Source organism: Tupaia chinensis, unplaced genomic scaffold (assembly GCF_000334495.1).
Source record: "Tupaia chinensis unplaced genomic scaffold, TupChi_1.0 Scaffold000037_18, whole genome shotgun sequence".
Classification (NCBI taxonomy): Eukaryota; Metazoa; Chordata; class Mammalia; order Scandentia; family Tupaiidae; genus Tupaia; species Tupaia belangeri.
The window spans coordinates 1,913,986-1,931,717 of record NW_006159476.1 but is presented as its reverse complement, the minus strand read 5'-3'; the positions used below and the strand labels follow the sequence as shown (position 1 = coordinate 1,931,717).

At 40.6% G+C, this 17,732-nt stretch overlaps 1 protein-coding gene and 1 pseudogene across 1 annotated transcript; both read right to left on the bottom strand.

The window, feature by feature from the left end:
• Positions 1–10,358: 10,358 nt before the first annotated feature.
• On the bottom strand, positions 10,359–10,706 carry LOC106734889 (protein lin-52 homolog). The gene has a single exon (XM_014587933.1). The coding sequence runs from the start codon at positions 10,704–10,706 to the stop codon at positions 10,359–10,361; it is 348 nt and encodes a 115-aa protein (XP_014443419.1).
• Positions 10,707–11,726: 1,020 nt separating this feature from the next.
• Positions 11,727–13,819, bottom strand: LOC106734886 (zinc finger protein 181 pseudogene; annotated as a pseudogene).
• Between the last annotated feature and the right edge of the window lie 3,913 nt (positions 13,820–17,732).

Sequence of the window (17,732 nt, the reverse complement as noted above, 5' to 3'; positions counted from 1 at the left end):
GAGAGAGAGAAAGGGAAAGTGAGAAAGCAAGCCACCAGGTCCAGGACTTGAACCATGCATGGTTAGCCATGTGGGAATCCAGTGCCCTTATACACCACACCACCTGCTGGCTCCCAAATACTCACTTTTTTTTAAATTTCAATAAAAGCAGTTTATGTGGATTTTCTTTCTCCTGAAACTTTTTTTTAATTAATTTACATTCATCCCCCAAGCATCTTCACAACATACCAAATATGGTTTCCCATCTAGAATAAACTGCACAGTGGCTTAATCGTGCATGTTATTATCAATAATTTTCTATTTCTAGTTTCATATATATATATACCCCATGTCTGACCCTCTGCCCTCTCCCACCCTCTTATCACACTGTCTCTGCGTGTCTACGGTTGTCTTCAATTCCTTTTCCCCCCACATTTTGTTGATCACACAATTTCATAAGTAATCTAACTACTTTCAATATCAAGTTTAGTTGGTAATTTCAAGAAAAGCAGTTTTGAACTGGTAAGGAAACTTTCTTGAAACTTAAAGCCTGAAAACAGGTTAGTATTCTGTTCAAACAGTAGGTACATGAACCTACTGACAGCTCAAGACAGGACAAAAATCCTTAAAACTGGACAACAAAGTCTAAAAGAAAGGCAGCAATATTTTAGTCAAGTCACAGAATGCTATTTCTCTAGTTCAGTCTCATGTACTTAATCTATCTTCTGCTGTGGTTCGATCTTCCTGATTGAGTTCTGGGATATAATATTTAACTACAGACTTGTCCCTACAATTAAGTTGGCCATTTTCTTTGTTTTTGAACTCTTATTTCTGTGTGTCCAGACACAAGAAATACAAAGGACCCCAAACAGGATCAACCCAAGAAGATCTCCTCCAAGACACATTATAGCCATACTGACCAAAACCACAGACAAAGACAAGGTACTCAGACTGGCAAGAGAAAAATGTCAAGTTACCTACAAAGGATATCCCATCAAACTAACAGCAGACCTCTCATTGGAAACAATGCGAGCAAGGAAAGAATGGGAAAATATATTCAAAGTGTTGAGTGAAAAACAATTTCAACCAAGAATACTGTATCTGGCAAGATCATCCATCATATGAGAAGAAAAGACAAAAACATTCTCAGATAAACAAAACCTGAAAGAATTTACCAACACCAGACCAGCTCTCCAAGAAGTTCTCAAGGGAGTGCTATCCAGGAAAACCAAAGTCAGACACACAGAAATAAGAGTTCTAAAACAGCTAAGAAAATGGACTGCTTAATGGTAGGGACAAGTCCAGAGTTGAAAGTTATCTTCCGAATTTAAATGGAAAGATCGGACCACAACAGAAGATAAAGTACATGAGTTTAAACCAGTGAAATAGAATTTTATGACTTTTGACTAAAACATTACTGACCTTCTATGCTTTGTTTTCCAGGGTTAAGGAGTTTTGTCTTCTCTTGAGTTATGGACAGTTCCCTGTACCTACTATTCGAACAGAATCTTAACATATTTCCTGGCTTTAAGTATTAAGCAAAGTTCACTTAACATTTTTTGATTTTGATTTATTAAAGTTAAATCTGCCTCTCTTGAAATTTAAAAATGTATTTTAAAAATACCTATGTAATAACCACAGTAAGCTATATAGCCTCAGCTATGTGCTTTTATAGTATATAAAAGAGAGTTTCATGCCTAAAGTCAACTTTTGTTCGCAGATATGTATGTATCAGCTGAATTTACTATTGAAAGTATTTATAGTGATTCAGATATTTTGTGAATCAATGCAATGTGGGGAAAAATAAAGAAATGGAAAGCAACTGCAGAAACCAGAGACAGGGTGGGAGGAGGATGGGAAATGGCAGAGGGCAAAAAATAGGGGGGAAAAAATATATATATATATACATAGAACAAGAAATGTACAATTCTTTATTGACGATAACATGATAAGCCACTTTACAGTGTATTCTGGCTGGAAAATTACATTTTGTATGTTGTGGTGCTGTCCAGTGAAAGTATGTAAAATAAATTAATTAATTTTAAAATACATTTTTTTATGGGCCAGTAGATGGCATGGTGGTTAAGGCACACAGCCAACCGTGTTTTGAGTCCCAGACCTGCAAAGTCCAGCTTACTTTCTCACTTTCTCGCTCTCTTTCATGAGTGCACATGCATTGTAGCAAATTAAGAAATAATAATGATAAATGAAATTAAATAATTCTTTTAAAAATTTAATTTTTAAGAGATATGATAATTTGGGGGGAACTCATAGATAATACAAAAAGAAGTAACACTTCTCAATTTATCTACAAAACACTAAGAAGGACTTACAATGTCAAATGAACACATTCCATGAAAATGACACAAAAATCTAAACAATATATTAGAAAATATAATTCCCCTATATATAAGTAGACTAATGTTTCAAAGCCAAATTCTTTCAAGAATAAATGTCATTTTGTGCGCAGAGAAGGGCTAAAATAGAAAGGCCAAACAATTCCAAGGCTTTCCATTGATATGGAACAATAAAAAGTTTCATACATTGCTGTTGGGACTGTAACACAGTACAGTGGCTTTTTGAGAAACTCTTAGGCAGTTTACTAAAATGGAACATCTGCTTAACCTATGAGGTAGTGAAACCACTTGTGTATACCCAAGGATATTAATAATATGGGTATATAATTACTAAAATATTCTCAATAGACTATTCCCCTCTCTCAGGGGGAGAATAACCAATACTGGAAACAACCCAAATGTTCATCAATTGGATATTCTCCGGTTGAAAAATAAATAGTAGCCTAAGCATACAATGATATTCTACATAGCAATAGCAATAGAAAGAGAATAAGTGATACCCAAAATGGTGGTGCACACCTGTTATCCCAGCTATCAGGAAACTAAGGCAGAAGACCCTAAGCTTGAGGTCAATCTGGGCAACATAGTAAGACCCATCTCGAGGCAAAAAGAAAGAAAAAGAAAGAACAAGCTACTAATATGTATTAGGGTTCTCTAGAGACACAGAACCAACATAGGAGACTAAAAAGTTCCTGGAAGGGGACTAGCAGATCACATAATGGCTACATCATTGGACTCCCATGTAGTCAACTGCGGTTCGAGTCCCAGACCCAGTGGCTTAAACTCACTCTGGACACGTGTGCGTGTGTGCCCAGGATCCCAGGAGGAAAATGGAAGAGAAGAGATTGCGACGTAGCCATCTGCCCGGGGGGTGGGAGGGGGGGGATTTCTTGCTTTCTGTCTCTCTGTCTCTGTCTTTTTGGCAAGCACCATACCCCATAAAAAAAACCCCCAAAAAAAAAAAAAAAAAAAAAGTTCCTGGAAGCTCCCTGGTCTTAGACACAGCCTCCCCCTGGAAAATGGTGAAGAAAATTTAAATCAGCCAGCATGCCGAGGACACTTGCTCCTTCTGTGGCAAAACCAAGAGACAGGCTTTGGGGACCTGGCACTGTAGTTCCTACATGAAAATGATAGTTAGTGGTGCCTGGACCTACACCACCACTTCGGCTGTCACAGTAAGGTCAGCCATCAGAAGACTGAAGAAACTGAAAGAACAGTAGAAGCTCCACAGACATTTAGAATATCACGAGCCTACAACAAATGGGTTAATTTATGTAACGGGGGAAAAAATGTTTGTGGAAAATAGAATTAAGGTGCAAGTTGGGAACAACAGTTGGCATAATGGCTATGTTGCTGGACTCCCATATAATCGACCACAGTTCGAGTCCCAGACCTGGTGGCTTAAACTCACGCCAGGCATGTGTGCGTGCATGCCCAGGATCCCTAGAGGAGAATGGAGGAGAAAGGATTGCGGCATGGCCATTCCCCTGGGAGGTGATTTCTCGCTTTCTATCTCTCTGTTTCTCTCTGTTTTTCTGGCAAGTGCACGTGCCCTATAGCAAAAACTTCTCCAAAAAGATAAATAAATAAATAAAGTGCAAGTCTATTTTGGTATTAAAAAAATTGACATCTAGAGCCAGTAGGTGGCATGATGGTTAAGGCCACTAGATTCCACCTGGCCCACTACACAGGCCCAGCAACTACATAGCAATAGAAAGAGAATGAGTGACACCCAAAATGGTGGTGCACACCTGTTATCCCAGCTATCAGGAAACTGGGGCAGAAGACCCTAAAAGTTTCCCAAAAAGCCACTGTACTGTGTTATAGTCCCAACAGCAACGTATGAAACGTTTTATTGTTCCATATCAACGGAAAGTCTTGGAATTGTTTGGCCTTTCTATTTTAGCCCTTCTCTGCGCACAAAATGACATTTATTCTTGAAAGAACTTCACTTTGAAACATTAGTTTACTTATATGTAGGGGAATTATATTTTCTAATAGATTGTTTAGATTTTTGTGTCATTTCCACGAGATGTGTTCATTTGACATTGTAAGTCCTTCTTAGGGTTTTGTAAATAAATTGAGAAGTATTACCATGTATTACCATGCATATGTGTGCATGCTCAAAGTCTCAAGAGGAGAATAGAGAAGGAATTGTGGTGTGGCCATTCCCGCATTCTATTTCTGTCTCTTTGGTGAGTGCAAACACCTTATAGTGAAACTAAAAATATAAAATAAAATAATTAAGCAGTTCTCTTCTCCTGCATAGAGTGGCAGAATTGGTTAGGGCAAGAATTTTACATAATATGCATTTATAGCTTTTGTATTTGGAGCCAAATGAATGTATTACTTGTTCAAATAAAATAATCTTACATGCCTGGGCCAGGGTTGGGGGTACATCTATTTTCAAATGAAAGAAAGGAAAATGGAGAACCTAATTGGGCCACTGGCCCAAAACAGACTAGTAGATGCTTAAGCTGGTTTAGATAATCATTACTAATGGCCCGCAGGGCTCTGTCTTTAGGTACAGTTTAAGGACTTTGCATCTAGTGATTCACTTAATCTTTTCAAAAATCCTCTGAAGTAGATACAATTATTACATCCACCTCACGCTTAATTAAATTCAGTTGCAGAGAAGCTGAGTCATTGGCTCAGGTTCACACAGAGAGCAGAGTCCTGGTATTTGAATAAAGATAGTTTGGTTTCAGAGCTGTCTGTTAAACAAATACATTAGGCTACCTCTCTCTACAAGTGACAGTGGACCCTCATGTTGGAGCTGTGAAGGTAGAGCTCTTCCTGGAATACAGTTCCCAAGTTATGATGAGGTGAACAGGGAAGACTGGGCTTGAAGACCTTTCCAGCCTCAGTCTCAAACTCCATCTAGGCTAGTCCTTTTCCACTAACATTTATGCCCTGGATTCAAGATTACCCATTCACTCTGCAGGCTTCTTCTGCCCTTAAAATAAGATTCTTTCTGGAGTCCATGAAGTTCTTTAGTGATAGCAAACTTCAGACAAATCTAACTCAATCCATGAAATAAGTTTGAAGAAAAAAATTATCTTCAAGGGTCAACTCCGTAACCTAGTAGCTAAAGAAACTGGATTCCACATGGCCAACCACGGTCTGAGTCCCAACACAGTGGCTTGAGAAATACACCAGGTAGGTGTGTATGCATGCTCCAAATCCCAGCAGGATGGAAAAATGGAGAAGGGATTGCATGTTACCACACCCCATTGGAAAGTGCTTTGTCTCTCTTCCTCTCCCCATTTCTCTGTCTCTCTCTAGCAAGCACATGCACCTTCTGACAATTAAAAAGAAAAAAAGAGGTCCAACAGGTGGCATGGAGCTTAAGATAGCCGGATCCCACACGGCCAACTGTATAGTCCAAGTCCTGGACCCGGCAGCTTGAAAATCACACCAGGTACATGTGCATACATGCCCAAAATCTCAAGGAGAGAATGGAGGATAAAGGACTGCAGTGTGGCCATACTCCCCTGGGGGTACTTTCTCACTTTCCATCTCTTTTTTTCTCTCTCTCTATAGCAAAAAAAAAAAAAAATGCCTATAGCAAAAAAAAAAATTAAAGTTACTTCCAGACCCTGCTTATGAGAAAGGAGGTGGCTGGATTTGGCCTGATTTTGTAAGCTCTGCGCTCCTTGCAGAGGAGGGTTATGTGCTTGGCTGACTACCTCTGCCTCACATTGTTGGGGATGGGAAGGAACAGCACAATTAATCACCATAATCCCAGGACTAACAGAAAAAGTGGGTGTGATCACAGACATCAGCAGAGGTGCTAAAAGGAATCATCTTTCAGCCACCGCCGCCCCTGCTCTTTCGTCCAAACTGTTGTCCATGCCCAGCTCCAGACCTTTGAAGAGCCACTCCCCAATTAACAAAAGTCTCAGCTTATGACTATAGTTAAAAACCTGGGCAGCAAGGAGAGCCCTGTTGGAGGAGGCAAGAATGCCAGGCTCTAGCTCAGGCTTCGTCACAACCCCCTGTGAAGACCTACCTCCTACTCTGGTCATTTTCCCTTGTATAAAACAGGGATAATAATGACTTCTATTCTTACTCAAAATTCTGATTTCTTAAGACCAAGGTCAGCCTGTGCCCTGGTGGTTAAGGGCCCGCATCTACATGACCAACCATACAATTCAAGACTTGGTGGCTTGAAAAACACAAAAGGCAGGTGTGCGAGCTTGCCTAAAATCCAGAAAGGAGGGAGAGATGGAGAAGGGATTGTGACGGAACCATGCCCCAGGGGGAAGGGTGCTTTCTTCCTTTCCCTGTCTCTGTCTTAGTCTCTCTCTGCCAAGTACACATATGCCCTAGCAAATTTTTAAAATATAAAATTGGAATTAAAAAACAGAAAGACCGAGTGCCAAAAGACTCAGAAAAAGGTGAGTGGCTGCGGGAATAACAGTTAACACATGCTGAGTATCTCCTGCCACGCACAGCCCGACGTGCTTTCACCAAAAAGGAGATGCTGTTATCACCCTCATTCTACAGATGAGCAACTTAAGGCAAGACAACGTTAAGCAGCTTGCCCAGTCACACAAGCAGACTGGCTACGGAACACTGACTCTGACCTCTCACACTCTCTTGGAGATGCAGGGCCAAGCCTGGTTAGTCTGCCAAATCATACATGTGTCATCAACCCAGGCTCCTCCATGCTGAGCCCTCTGACTCAAGACTCACTCTCTACATCTGTCTGTAAAAATACTTATCAAATAGGGTCAGCAGGTAGTGTGGTGGTGAAGTTGCCACTCCCACATTGCTGACGGCAGTTCAAGTCCCAGACCTGGTGGCTTGCTCTCTCAGTTGCCCTCTCTCTGTCTCTCTGGTGAGTGCACATGCTCTTTGGTGAATATTTAAAATAATAATCAATTAAATAAATAATTATTTTTTAAAGTTACCAAACAATAATACCCATTTGATAATAATAGTAAGGATTACATCGATTGAGCATACCAATAGACTAACTAACCTTTTCCTTCCATGATTTTTATATCACTGTCTTTACAAAAAAATAAAAATTAAGGTTTTTGCTACAGGGCACATGCACTCACTGGAGAGAGAGAGACAATGAGAGGAAAGATGAGAAATCACCCCCTAGGGGTGATTGCCATACCACAATCCCTTCTCCTCTCAGGATTTTGGACACACACACACACACATGCCCAGCATAATTTTCAGGTCATGGGGGCCTTGAATCACGGTCAGCTATGTGAAGTCCAGAACCCCAACCCCCACAACACACTTTAAAGAAGGGGACAATATTAGCGGTGCTAAATGTTTAACATCTGGGCCTCAAGGATGGAATATGTATTTATGCCTCTTATGTATTTCCCTGGTATAAACACTCCCACCATAGCTGATTTCAAGCTACCAAGATGAAGTCTCTAAACACTGAGGTTGGGAAAACACATGCACCAGCTCTTATGAGACAGTACTGGCCAGCTCCAGTTTATGTTCATTTTGCAGCAAAAGCTCTTCTAGGCAAAATTGAAGCTCCTATAGGTGAACTAGGATGCTCAAAGTCACACAAACAAGTAGTGAGTTGTGCACCAAAACCCAAGCAGTCTGGATCCAAAGCCAGAGCTCATCATCGCTGTCATGTATTATCTCTCTGAGCTGGGTTCTTCCTGGGACCAGAGATTAATCTTTTTTTTTTTCCCCCTGATCTCTCATAATTTATTGTTTCTTGGTTATATCCCCATAGCACTTGCAAAAATTATTTCAAATTCAGTTATTCTCTCATCAGATTTAATTTTTGTGAGAAAAGTATTGCATGTGTTAATTATTACAATGATTATCAAAATGTGCTTTCTGAATAAACAGCATTAGTGTCACCTGAGAACTTGTGAAAGAGGTAAACTCTTGGCTTCATTTCAAACTAACTGAAACAAAAACTCTAGTATTAGGGTTTAGTAATCATCGTTTCAGCAAGCCTTCCTGGTGATTTTGACATTCAAACTACTGGATTACTATTAGGTCGCTGGGAGAGTCATGATGTACTTTTCTATGTTTTTCTATGCAAAAATGCATCATGACTTTCCCACAACCCAATATATCCCAGCCCACTACATTATATAATACACTGGGTGATACTCAACACATTTGACATTCAAACTACTGGATTACTATTAGGTCGCTGGGAGAGTCATGATGTACTTTTCTATGTTTTTCTATGCAAAAATGCATCATGACTTTCCCACAACCCAATATATCCAGCCCACTACATTCTGTAATACACTGGGTGATGCTCAACACATTTTCTTGAGATGTGTAAAGTAAGCTCACTAGAAATGTATCGTGAATTATCCTCACCAAAATAATAATATCCTTATTATTTTGGATAGAAACTAGGTTTGCTAGTCTCCCACTAAAGATTTTAGTAAGGTTGGGACCAGCAGTTAGCGTAATGGCTATGTCGCTGGAATTCCACGTAGTTGACCGCGGTTCGCGTCCCAGACCCGGTGGCTTAAACTCATGCCGGGCTCATGTGCATGCGTGCCCAAGATCCCGAGAGGAGAATGGAGGAGAAAGGACTGTGGTGTGGCCATCCCCCCTGAGGGGTGATTTCTCGCTTTCTGTCTCTCTGTCTCTCTCTGTCTGTCTGGCGAGCACACGTGCCCTATAGCAAAAACCTCTCAAAAAAAAAAAAAGATTTTAGTAAGGTTAACCTTAATTCTTCAAGAAGTAGTGAAAATTTTTGCAAGAAATATCAGTCACAGTGAAAGAGTTCAATATATACAAAATGATATTAGAAAAACAAAACAAAAAAAATTTTTTGGGAGAGATTTTTGTTACAGGGTGTGTGCATTCATCAGAGAAAAAGTGAGAAATCACCCACTGAGGGAATGGCCATGCCGCAATCCCTTCTCCTCCATTCTCCTCTCAGGATTTTGGGCAGGTATGCACACATGCCCGGTGTGAGGGTTTTTGTTTTGTTTTGTTTTGTTTTATTTTTGTTTGGAGAGAGAGATTTTTGGTATAGGGCATGTGCACTGGCCAGAGAGATGGAGAGCGAAAAATCACTCCCTTGGGGGATGGCCACACTGCAATCCCTTCTCCTCCATTCTTCTCTTGGGATCCCAAGCATGCACGTACATGCATCAAGTGTGAGTTTTAAGTTGCTAGGTCTGGGACTCACACCGCGGTCGACTACATGGGAGTCCAGAGAAGTAACCATTACACCATCTGCTGGTCCCCCAAAATTGTATTAACGCTATTTTTACTTCTTTAGCAGCTTGTTTTTTGGGGTTTGTGTGTGTGTGTGTGTGTGTGTGTGTGTGTGTGTGTTTTAGTGAGCTTTTTTGCTATAAGGCACATGTGCTCACTAAAGCAACAGACAAAAAAATGCCCCAGGGGAATGGACATGCCACAATCCCTTCTCCATTCTTCTCTTGGAATTTTGGACATGCACACACCATGCTCGGCATGTGTTTCAAGCCACCGGGTCCAGGACTTGAGCTAGGGTCAACCATGTGGTAGTCCACCAATGTAACCATTACGCCATGTGCTGGTCCCACTTTTGCAGCTGTAATCCTTTTTTTTTTTAATAAATTTTTTAATTTAAAACAAATTCTATTTTCCATAAACTTTCTGAAGTATTTGCATATTCCAAGGGAATTTAATATAAAATAACTGCCCAAAGTAAGTCAAGGGGCTCCAGCCATTTGAGAGGCCATAAATACCTGTAAGAAAAGTTAGTGCATTCTAAAATCTGCACACCAGAAGGGTTATCTGAGGCATAATCCAGTACCAAATCAAAAGGTAGGATTGAAATGTACTTACTATCAGCTCTAGAAAGTTATTATTATACTGACCTATAACAATGCTCTTGGGAAGTGACAGACAATGTTTTGAGGACAAATATATTTTGCATTTTTTTCTTTCCATCGTCTTTATCAGTGCAGATATTTGCATGAAAACAAGATCCTTAGTCCTTGGGGATTCATCAGTTCCTATGCTTATTTTTCATCCATGTCATCTCCTCAATTAATGCAGGAAAAAGGATTAAGACATTGAAATGCCACACCAGAGTGTCAAGTAAAGGACAACCCCTAGAGTAGAGGAATAACACTCATCAAGCCCCAGCTGATAGGCCAGGTTCTGTAGGCCTTGTACCTTCTCGTTCAAATTAGCTGTAGTTAGGTCGTCCAGTTCTTTCAACATGTCAATGTCAACACATTCTATTTCAGCCATCCATTTGGATGGAGAGCTAGTAATAGGGCTTTTGAAGGAAGCTGCAAATTCAGAAACACCTGGTAATTGTTCTGGCCAAAGATCTCGTGAAACACTGTCAAGCTTTTCAAAACTTAACAAAGATGCTTCCAGAACTGTTCCATCTGTAGGAGATGCCATCTTCCAACTCCGCAGCTGTAATTCTTAACATTGCTGGATCCACTGGATAGCAATATCTTCACATACCCATTAGTTAAAAATAATTTCTATGTAGAACACAAGAAAAATTGCAAGCTACTGCTCCGAGAACTGCATGTTTGTTTATGATTGTTGGCTCTCCTATAGAATTATTTACAAATTGCAGCACTTCAAAGGAAAATTTACATATAATTCCTATAGATTATTCTACCATTAGTCTTCTGATATCTAGCAAGATAAGAACTCTTACCTTAGGTTTCTTTTCAGTGTGAGTACTTTGATCTACCCATAGTATGAGGGATGCACTTGAACCTACAGACTTTCCACAATTTCCAAATTTTCTATATTTATAGGGCTTCTCTCCTGGGTGAGTTTGTAAGCAATTCATCTTGCCTACGGTCTTTCTCACATTTGCTTCATATATAGAGATTTCCCCTAATATGGGTTTACTTAGGAAAGTTATGGGATTAATACTAAAGGCTTTTCTACATTTAATGTTTTCATAGGTGGTAAGTCTACAGTATGTACTCTAGTAGAAAATAAGTTTGTTTCCATCATTGCTAAAGTTTTTCCCATATTCCCTACATTCATAAGACTTTTTTTTTAAGAGGTTTTTGCTATAGGACACGTGTGCTCACCAGAAAGAGAGAGAAAAAAAATAACCTCCCAGGGGGGATGGCCACACCGCAATCCTTTCTCCTCCATTTTCCTCTTGGAATCTTGGGCATGCACACACACACACCTGGCGTGAGTTTAAGCTACCAGGTCCAAGACTTGAACCACAGTCGACTACATGGGAAGTCCAGCAACATAGCCATTACACCAACTGCTGGTCCCACATTCATAAGACTTTTCTCCAGTATGGTTTCTGATATTGAATCAGGGAATATCTATGGCTGAAGTTTATTTCGACAAATACTGTCTCGGGTATTTTCTCTCTTGTTTGATTTCTCACATGTATAGTGATTCATGTGGCCTAAAGGCTTTTCAATACTTACCACACTATTGGATTTTTCTCCATTTCTCCATTCTTTGACGGGCAGTAAGATTTGAGCCTTTGCTAAAAGCCTTCCCACATGCAATTACACTTACATTGCTTTTCCCCAGTATGAATGCTCTGATGTACAGTAAGGTTTGAACTACAACTGAAGGTCTTCCCACACTTATTACATCCCTAAGGCTTCTCTTCAGTATGGATTCTGTGATATTGAAGCAAGGATGACCAAGACCGAAGGCTTTCCCACATATACTGCATTTGTAAGGGTTCAGTCTAATGTGATTTCTCAAATGCATATTCAGTGGTTCAGAATGGCTGAAGGATTTTCTGCATTTCCGACATTCAAAAGGTTTTTCTTCAGTATGAATACTCTGATGTTGAGTAAGAAATGAGAGGCTACTGAAGACTTTCAGATATTTGTTACATTTGTATTTTTTTCTCTATAGTATGAATTCTTTGATGCTGAGGAAGGTGTGAGCTGCAACATTCATAAGATTTCTCTCCAGTATGAAATTTTTGATGGTGAATAAGAGATAACCTGTGAATGAAGGCCTTTTCACATATCCGACACACAGAATTTTTCTGGAGTGTGGATTTTTAGGTGTTCAGTGAGATGTGAAAGACGACTAAAAGACTTTCCACAGTTCATAGGTTCATGCGATTTCTCTCCAGTGTGAGTGCTTTGATGATTGGTAAGTGCTGAAACATGGCTAAAGGCTCCCCACATTCAACACATTTGTAAGGTTTCTCTCCACTATGGCCCATCTGATGTCAAGTTAGGGATGAGCCTTGGCTAAAAGTCTTCCTATGGGCGACAATAGGGTTTCTCTCCTGTGAATTCTCCAGTGGCGATAAAGGATTGATTGTTTGCCAAAGGCTTTCCCACATCCACTAACATGTATATATTTTCTCTCAATTACAAGTCTATTGAAGGGTAAGAGAGTTGCTCTGGCTGAAGGCTGTGGCAGTTTCGCTAGAATTCAAAAGTTTCTTTCTGCCATTTATCTTTTGGTTCTTTTCTTTTTTTTTTAAGAATTGTTTTTTATTTAATTTTATTATTCATTCATTCATTTTCACTTGACCAGAGATAACACACACAAGAACAAGAGAGCGAGAGAGAGAAAGAGAAAGTGAAAAAGAAAGCCACCAGGTCTGGGACTTGAACTGTGGTTGGCCACATGGGAATATCCAACACCTTAACCACCACACCACCTGCTGGTCCCTGATCTTCTGGTTTTGTTTTTTTTTGTTTTTTGTTGTTGTTGTTGTTGTTGTTGTTTTGCTATAGGGCACGTGTGCTCACCAGAAAGTCAAGAGAGAGACAGAGAGGTAGAAAGCAAGAAATCACCCTCCGGGGGGATAGCCACGCCGCAATCCCTTCTCCTACATTCTCTTCTCAGGATCTTGGGCGCGCACGCACACGCGCCCAGCGTGAGTTTAAGCCACCGGGTCCGGGACTCAAACCGCAGTCGACTACATGGGAGTCCAGCAACATAGCCATTACGCTAACTGTTGATCTCTCATGCCCCTGATCTTCTGGTTCTTTATAACTGACTTTTTAGGTAAACTCTTCTTTGATATATATTTATGTGATTCCCCCTTTGCAGATATTTTCTGTAGTTCAGAAAAAGAATTTAAATGGAAAATGCTTCTAAATGTATCTGTAGGTACTTTCGCCTTGGGCTTTCTCTAAAAGTGAGGGTCACTGATCTGACTTCCATGTTTACCCTCCAACTTCTCTATATATTCCCAGGCCTTGTTAAAATTTGAAAATTCACAATTTTGTTTTACTATTTCTCCTCTTACTACCATTCGAGGTGAACCTTGGTAACAAATATATTCCTTTTTTGGTAATTCCTTGTTTCTGATCTTGATTTTCCATCTGGTAAAACACCTTTTGGCAGCTTTTTCTCCACCATCCAGGGCTCTTTTCCATAAAGTGATCACATATGGTTTAGTTATGGAAAGACTTAGACAGACTAGGTTCTTAATTCTGGACCACCACATCTTTATATTAATCCCTCTGGATAGAATCTAGCCATCCCCACTCTTCATGAGAGAAGTCTGAAGACATATCACTGAATTTCACCTGAGACATTACTTTGCAATTTCCTATAGTCAACACAGTCTTCTTTCCAGGCTCTTGTCTTATAGGTGGGCAGTGTCCTCACACACCAGGCTGCTGGTGAATAGGTAGTCAGATTATTCATTTTTTCAACAACCCTGTCCTCTGGAGCAAGGTAGGTAGCAAGGTGGTTAAGATGCTGGACTCCCACATGGCCAAGCACAGTTCCAGGCTTAGACCTGGCTGCTTGCTTTCTCACTTCCTCTCCCTCTCCTTGTCCCTGTCTTTCTCTGGTAAGCATACATGCCCTATAGCAAATCAAAAAGTAACAATAATAGGGACCAGCAGATGGCATAATGGTTATGTCACTGGACTCCTAAGTAGCTGATGCAGTTCAAGTCCTGGGCCCAGTGACTTAAAACTCACACTGGGTGTGTGTGTGCCCAAATCCCAAGATAACGGAAGAGAAGGGACTGCAGCATGGCCATACCCCTAGAAGTGGTGACTTCTCACTTTCTGTCTCTCTGTCTCCCTCTGTCTCTCTGGCGAACACACGGACCCTATAGCAAAAATCTCTCTCTAAAAAAAAAAATAATAAAAAATAAAATTGAATAAGCAATGCTTAAAAAATGAACAAAAAAATTTTAGAGAGATTTTTGCTAGAGGGCATGTGCGCATGCCAGAGATAGAGACAGAGACAGAAAGCAAGAAATCACCCCCCATGGGGGAGCTGCTGAGATTGGGACTCAAACCATGGTCAACTAAGTGAGAATCCAGTAATATTTGCTTATCCCAAACAAAAATTAAAAAGAAAAAGAAAGAAAGAAAACCCAGGGCCCAGCAGGCAAGTGGTATGGTGGTTAAGGCACTGGACTTCCACATGGCTAACTATGGTTCGAGTCCCAGACCTGGTGGTTTGCTTCCTCACTTTCTCTCCTCTCTCTTTCTCTTTCTCATCAAATTAAAAATAAATGAATAAATCTTCAACAGATAATAACCCAGTTCTTTGCCTCATAAATAATTTTCCTCTCTCTTTTTCTCCTTACTGACTTTCCTCAGACTCTACTCCTTCACCCACCCTCTTCCCACACTGTATCTGGTATTCACAACAATTTACTATGTTTCTATATCCTTTAGTCATTCAAAATAACATGATTGAATGTATAAAAGAAATTGAAATAAAATAAAAAATAAAAAAAGGATTAATATGAAGAGGTAATCCACGAGTACTGTTTAAAATTTTATATTGAGGAACATAAACAATAAAAAAGAATGGAGTTATATAATAAATAAGTAAAATTAAATAATTGTTTAAATTTTTTTTAAAAAAAAGAAAGAAAGAAAAGAAAACCCAGGGCCAGAAGATGGCATAATAGTTACATCCCTAGACTGCCATGGAGTTGACCACGGTTCAGAATTCACACTGGGCACATGTGCATGTGTAGTCAAAATCCTGAGAGGAGAATAGAAGAAAAAGTACTGCGGCATAACCATCCACCCCCGGGGGGAGGGAGTGATTTATTGCTTTCTATCTCTCTGTCTCTTTGTCTCTCTCTGTCTCTCTGGCAAGTGCAAGCGTCCTATAGCAAAAATCTCTCTAAAAGAAAACCCTGTCCTCAAACCCTGTCCACCAAGAGTAGTTGGCCCCAGGGTCAACAATTTGCCTGCCCTGCCATAGTATATTTGACTACCCCAGCACGATACCCTCAGCATAGCACTCTTGCCATCTCAAAACTGCCCTCCCCGGAGCTCGCTTAGCAGTGATCACACAGGGCTAGGACTGGACTGGACAGGGGCCCAGAGGAGAGGTCTGATCTGGCCTGGGAGATCTGAACTTCCTGGAAGCAATGACATCTGAGCTGACAGCTGAAGAATAAGAAAAAAATAAATTAAGAAAAACAAATATGTAAGGATATCCTAAGCAGACATAACATGCTCACATATCCATAAAAGGAGGTGAACTAAGATACCCTGAGAATTATCTTGCTAAATATTTTTAAATTCCAGGTGAAAATACGATAGTATTTTTAAAAGCACAGTTAAGAATATGAGAAATTAGGGAAATTCCAGTTGTCAGAAAGGAATTGAGCAGGTCAGTAGATGGTACGGCAGTTAAGTCGCTGGACTCCCACATGGCCAACCACAGTTTGAGTCCTGGACCCGGTAGCTTGAAACTAACACATGGTGCATGTGCGTGCTTGCCCAAAATCTTCAGAAGAGAATGGAAGAGAAGGGAGGTGATTTCACCCCTGGGGCAAGATTTCTCACTTTATAACTCTCTGTCTCTCAAGTGAGCACATGCACCCTATAGCAAAAATATCTCTAAAGGAAAAAAAAAAAAAGGAAAAGATAAAGAAATGAATTGAGAACAGACAAATGATTAGTTAATACAGTAACAGATATGGTAGCTACTCCGGGAATATAAAGATTCAACAGGGACTAAATGGTGGCACAGTGGTAAAATGTAACACTCTTTGAGGCTGACTCACATGAGAAGGTTCTGAGTCCTCACCCTGCTGGGGATTCTGTCTATTTCTCGTTCTTTCTTTCTCTCCCAAAAGAAGAAATAGAGACTAGCAGGTGTGGGGGTTAAAGCGCTGGATTCCCACATGGTGTACTGTGGTTCAAGTCCCATACCTGGCAGGTTGAAAATCATGCTGGAAGCATGCACATGTGTGCCTAAAATTCTGAGAGGAGAATGAAAGAGAAGTGATTGCAGCATGACTAGCCCCCCAGGGATGTGGTTTCTCTCTTTTCCTCTCTCTTTCTCTCTCTGTGTTTCCAGCAAGCACACGTACCCTATAACAAAAATCTCTCTAGAAAAAAAGAGAGAGATCTTATAAGCAGCCGGAGGGTGCCAGCAGGTGGGATGGTGGTTGGGGCACTTGACTCCCACATGACCAACTGTAGTTCAGGTTTGGACCTGGTGGCTTAAGAAGCATGGCAGTCACTTGTGCATGTGTGCCCAAAATCCTGAGAGGAGAACGGAGAGGAAAGGATTGCACTTGGCCATCCCCCAGCAAGCACATGCCCTATAGCAAACTAAAAAAAAATCACAGTGGAGCAACAGCAACACAACACTCTACAATGCTGGGCCTGCATGGGAAGGTCTCGGGTTCCATCCAAGTTTCCCTGTGCACACTAGGTGTACACACATGCCCATGATCCAGGAAGGCTGAGGCTGGAGATAGGTTAACAGTGTGTGGGATTGGCAGTTGGCATAATGGCTATGTCACTGGACTCCCATGTAGTCAACCACAGTTTGAGTCCCGGATCCGGTGGCTTAAACTCATGCTGGGCACATGTGTGGACATGCTCAAGATCCTAAGAGGAGAATGGAGGAAAAGGGATTGCAGTGTGGTCATTCCCTCTTGGGTGATGATTTCTCGCTTTCTGTCTCTTTGTCTCTCTCTGTCTTTCTGGCGAGCACACACACCCTATAGCAAAAAAACCTCTCCAAATAAATAAATAAAAGATAGGTTAACAGTGTGAAGACCCTGTTGGGGGTGTTTTTCTCTCTCTCTTTCTCTCCCCGTTTCTCTCATGGCAGATATAAGTAAAAATAAATAAACTTTTAAAATTTGTCTAGTACAATTAAAAATAAATAAATAAAGTTAAACAAAATAATTCCTTTTAAAAAATGTTGTCTAGGGGACCAGCAGTTAGCGTAATGGCTATATCGCTGGACTCCCACGTAGTCGACCGCGATTCGCATCCCGGACGTGGTGGCTTAAAACTCACGCCGGGTGCATGTGCGTGTGTGCCCAAGATCCTGAGAGGAGAATGGAGGAGAAGGGATTGCAGTGTGACCATCCCCCCTGGGGGGTGATTTCTCGCTTTCTGTCTCTATGTCTCTCTCTGGCTGGCTGGCGAGAGCACACGCCCTATAGCAAAAAAAAAAAAAAAAAAAAAAAAAAACACTCAAAAAAATAAAAAACTCTACATA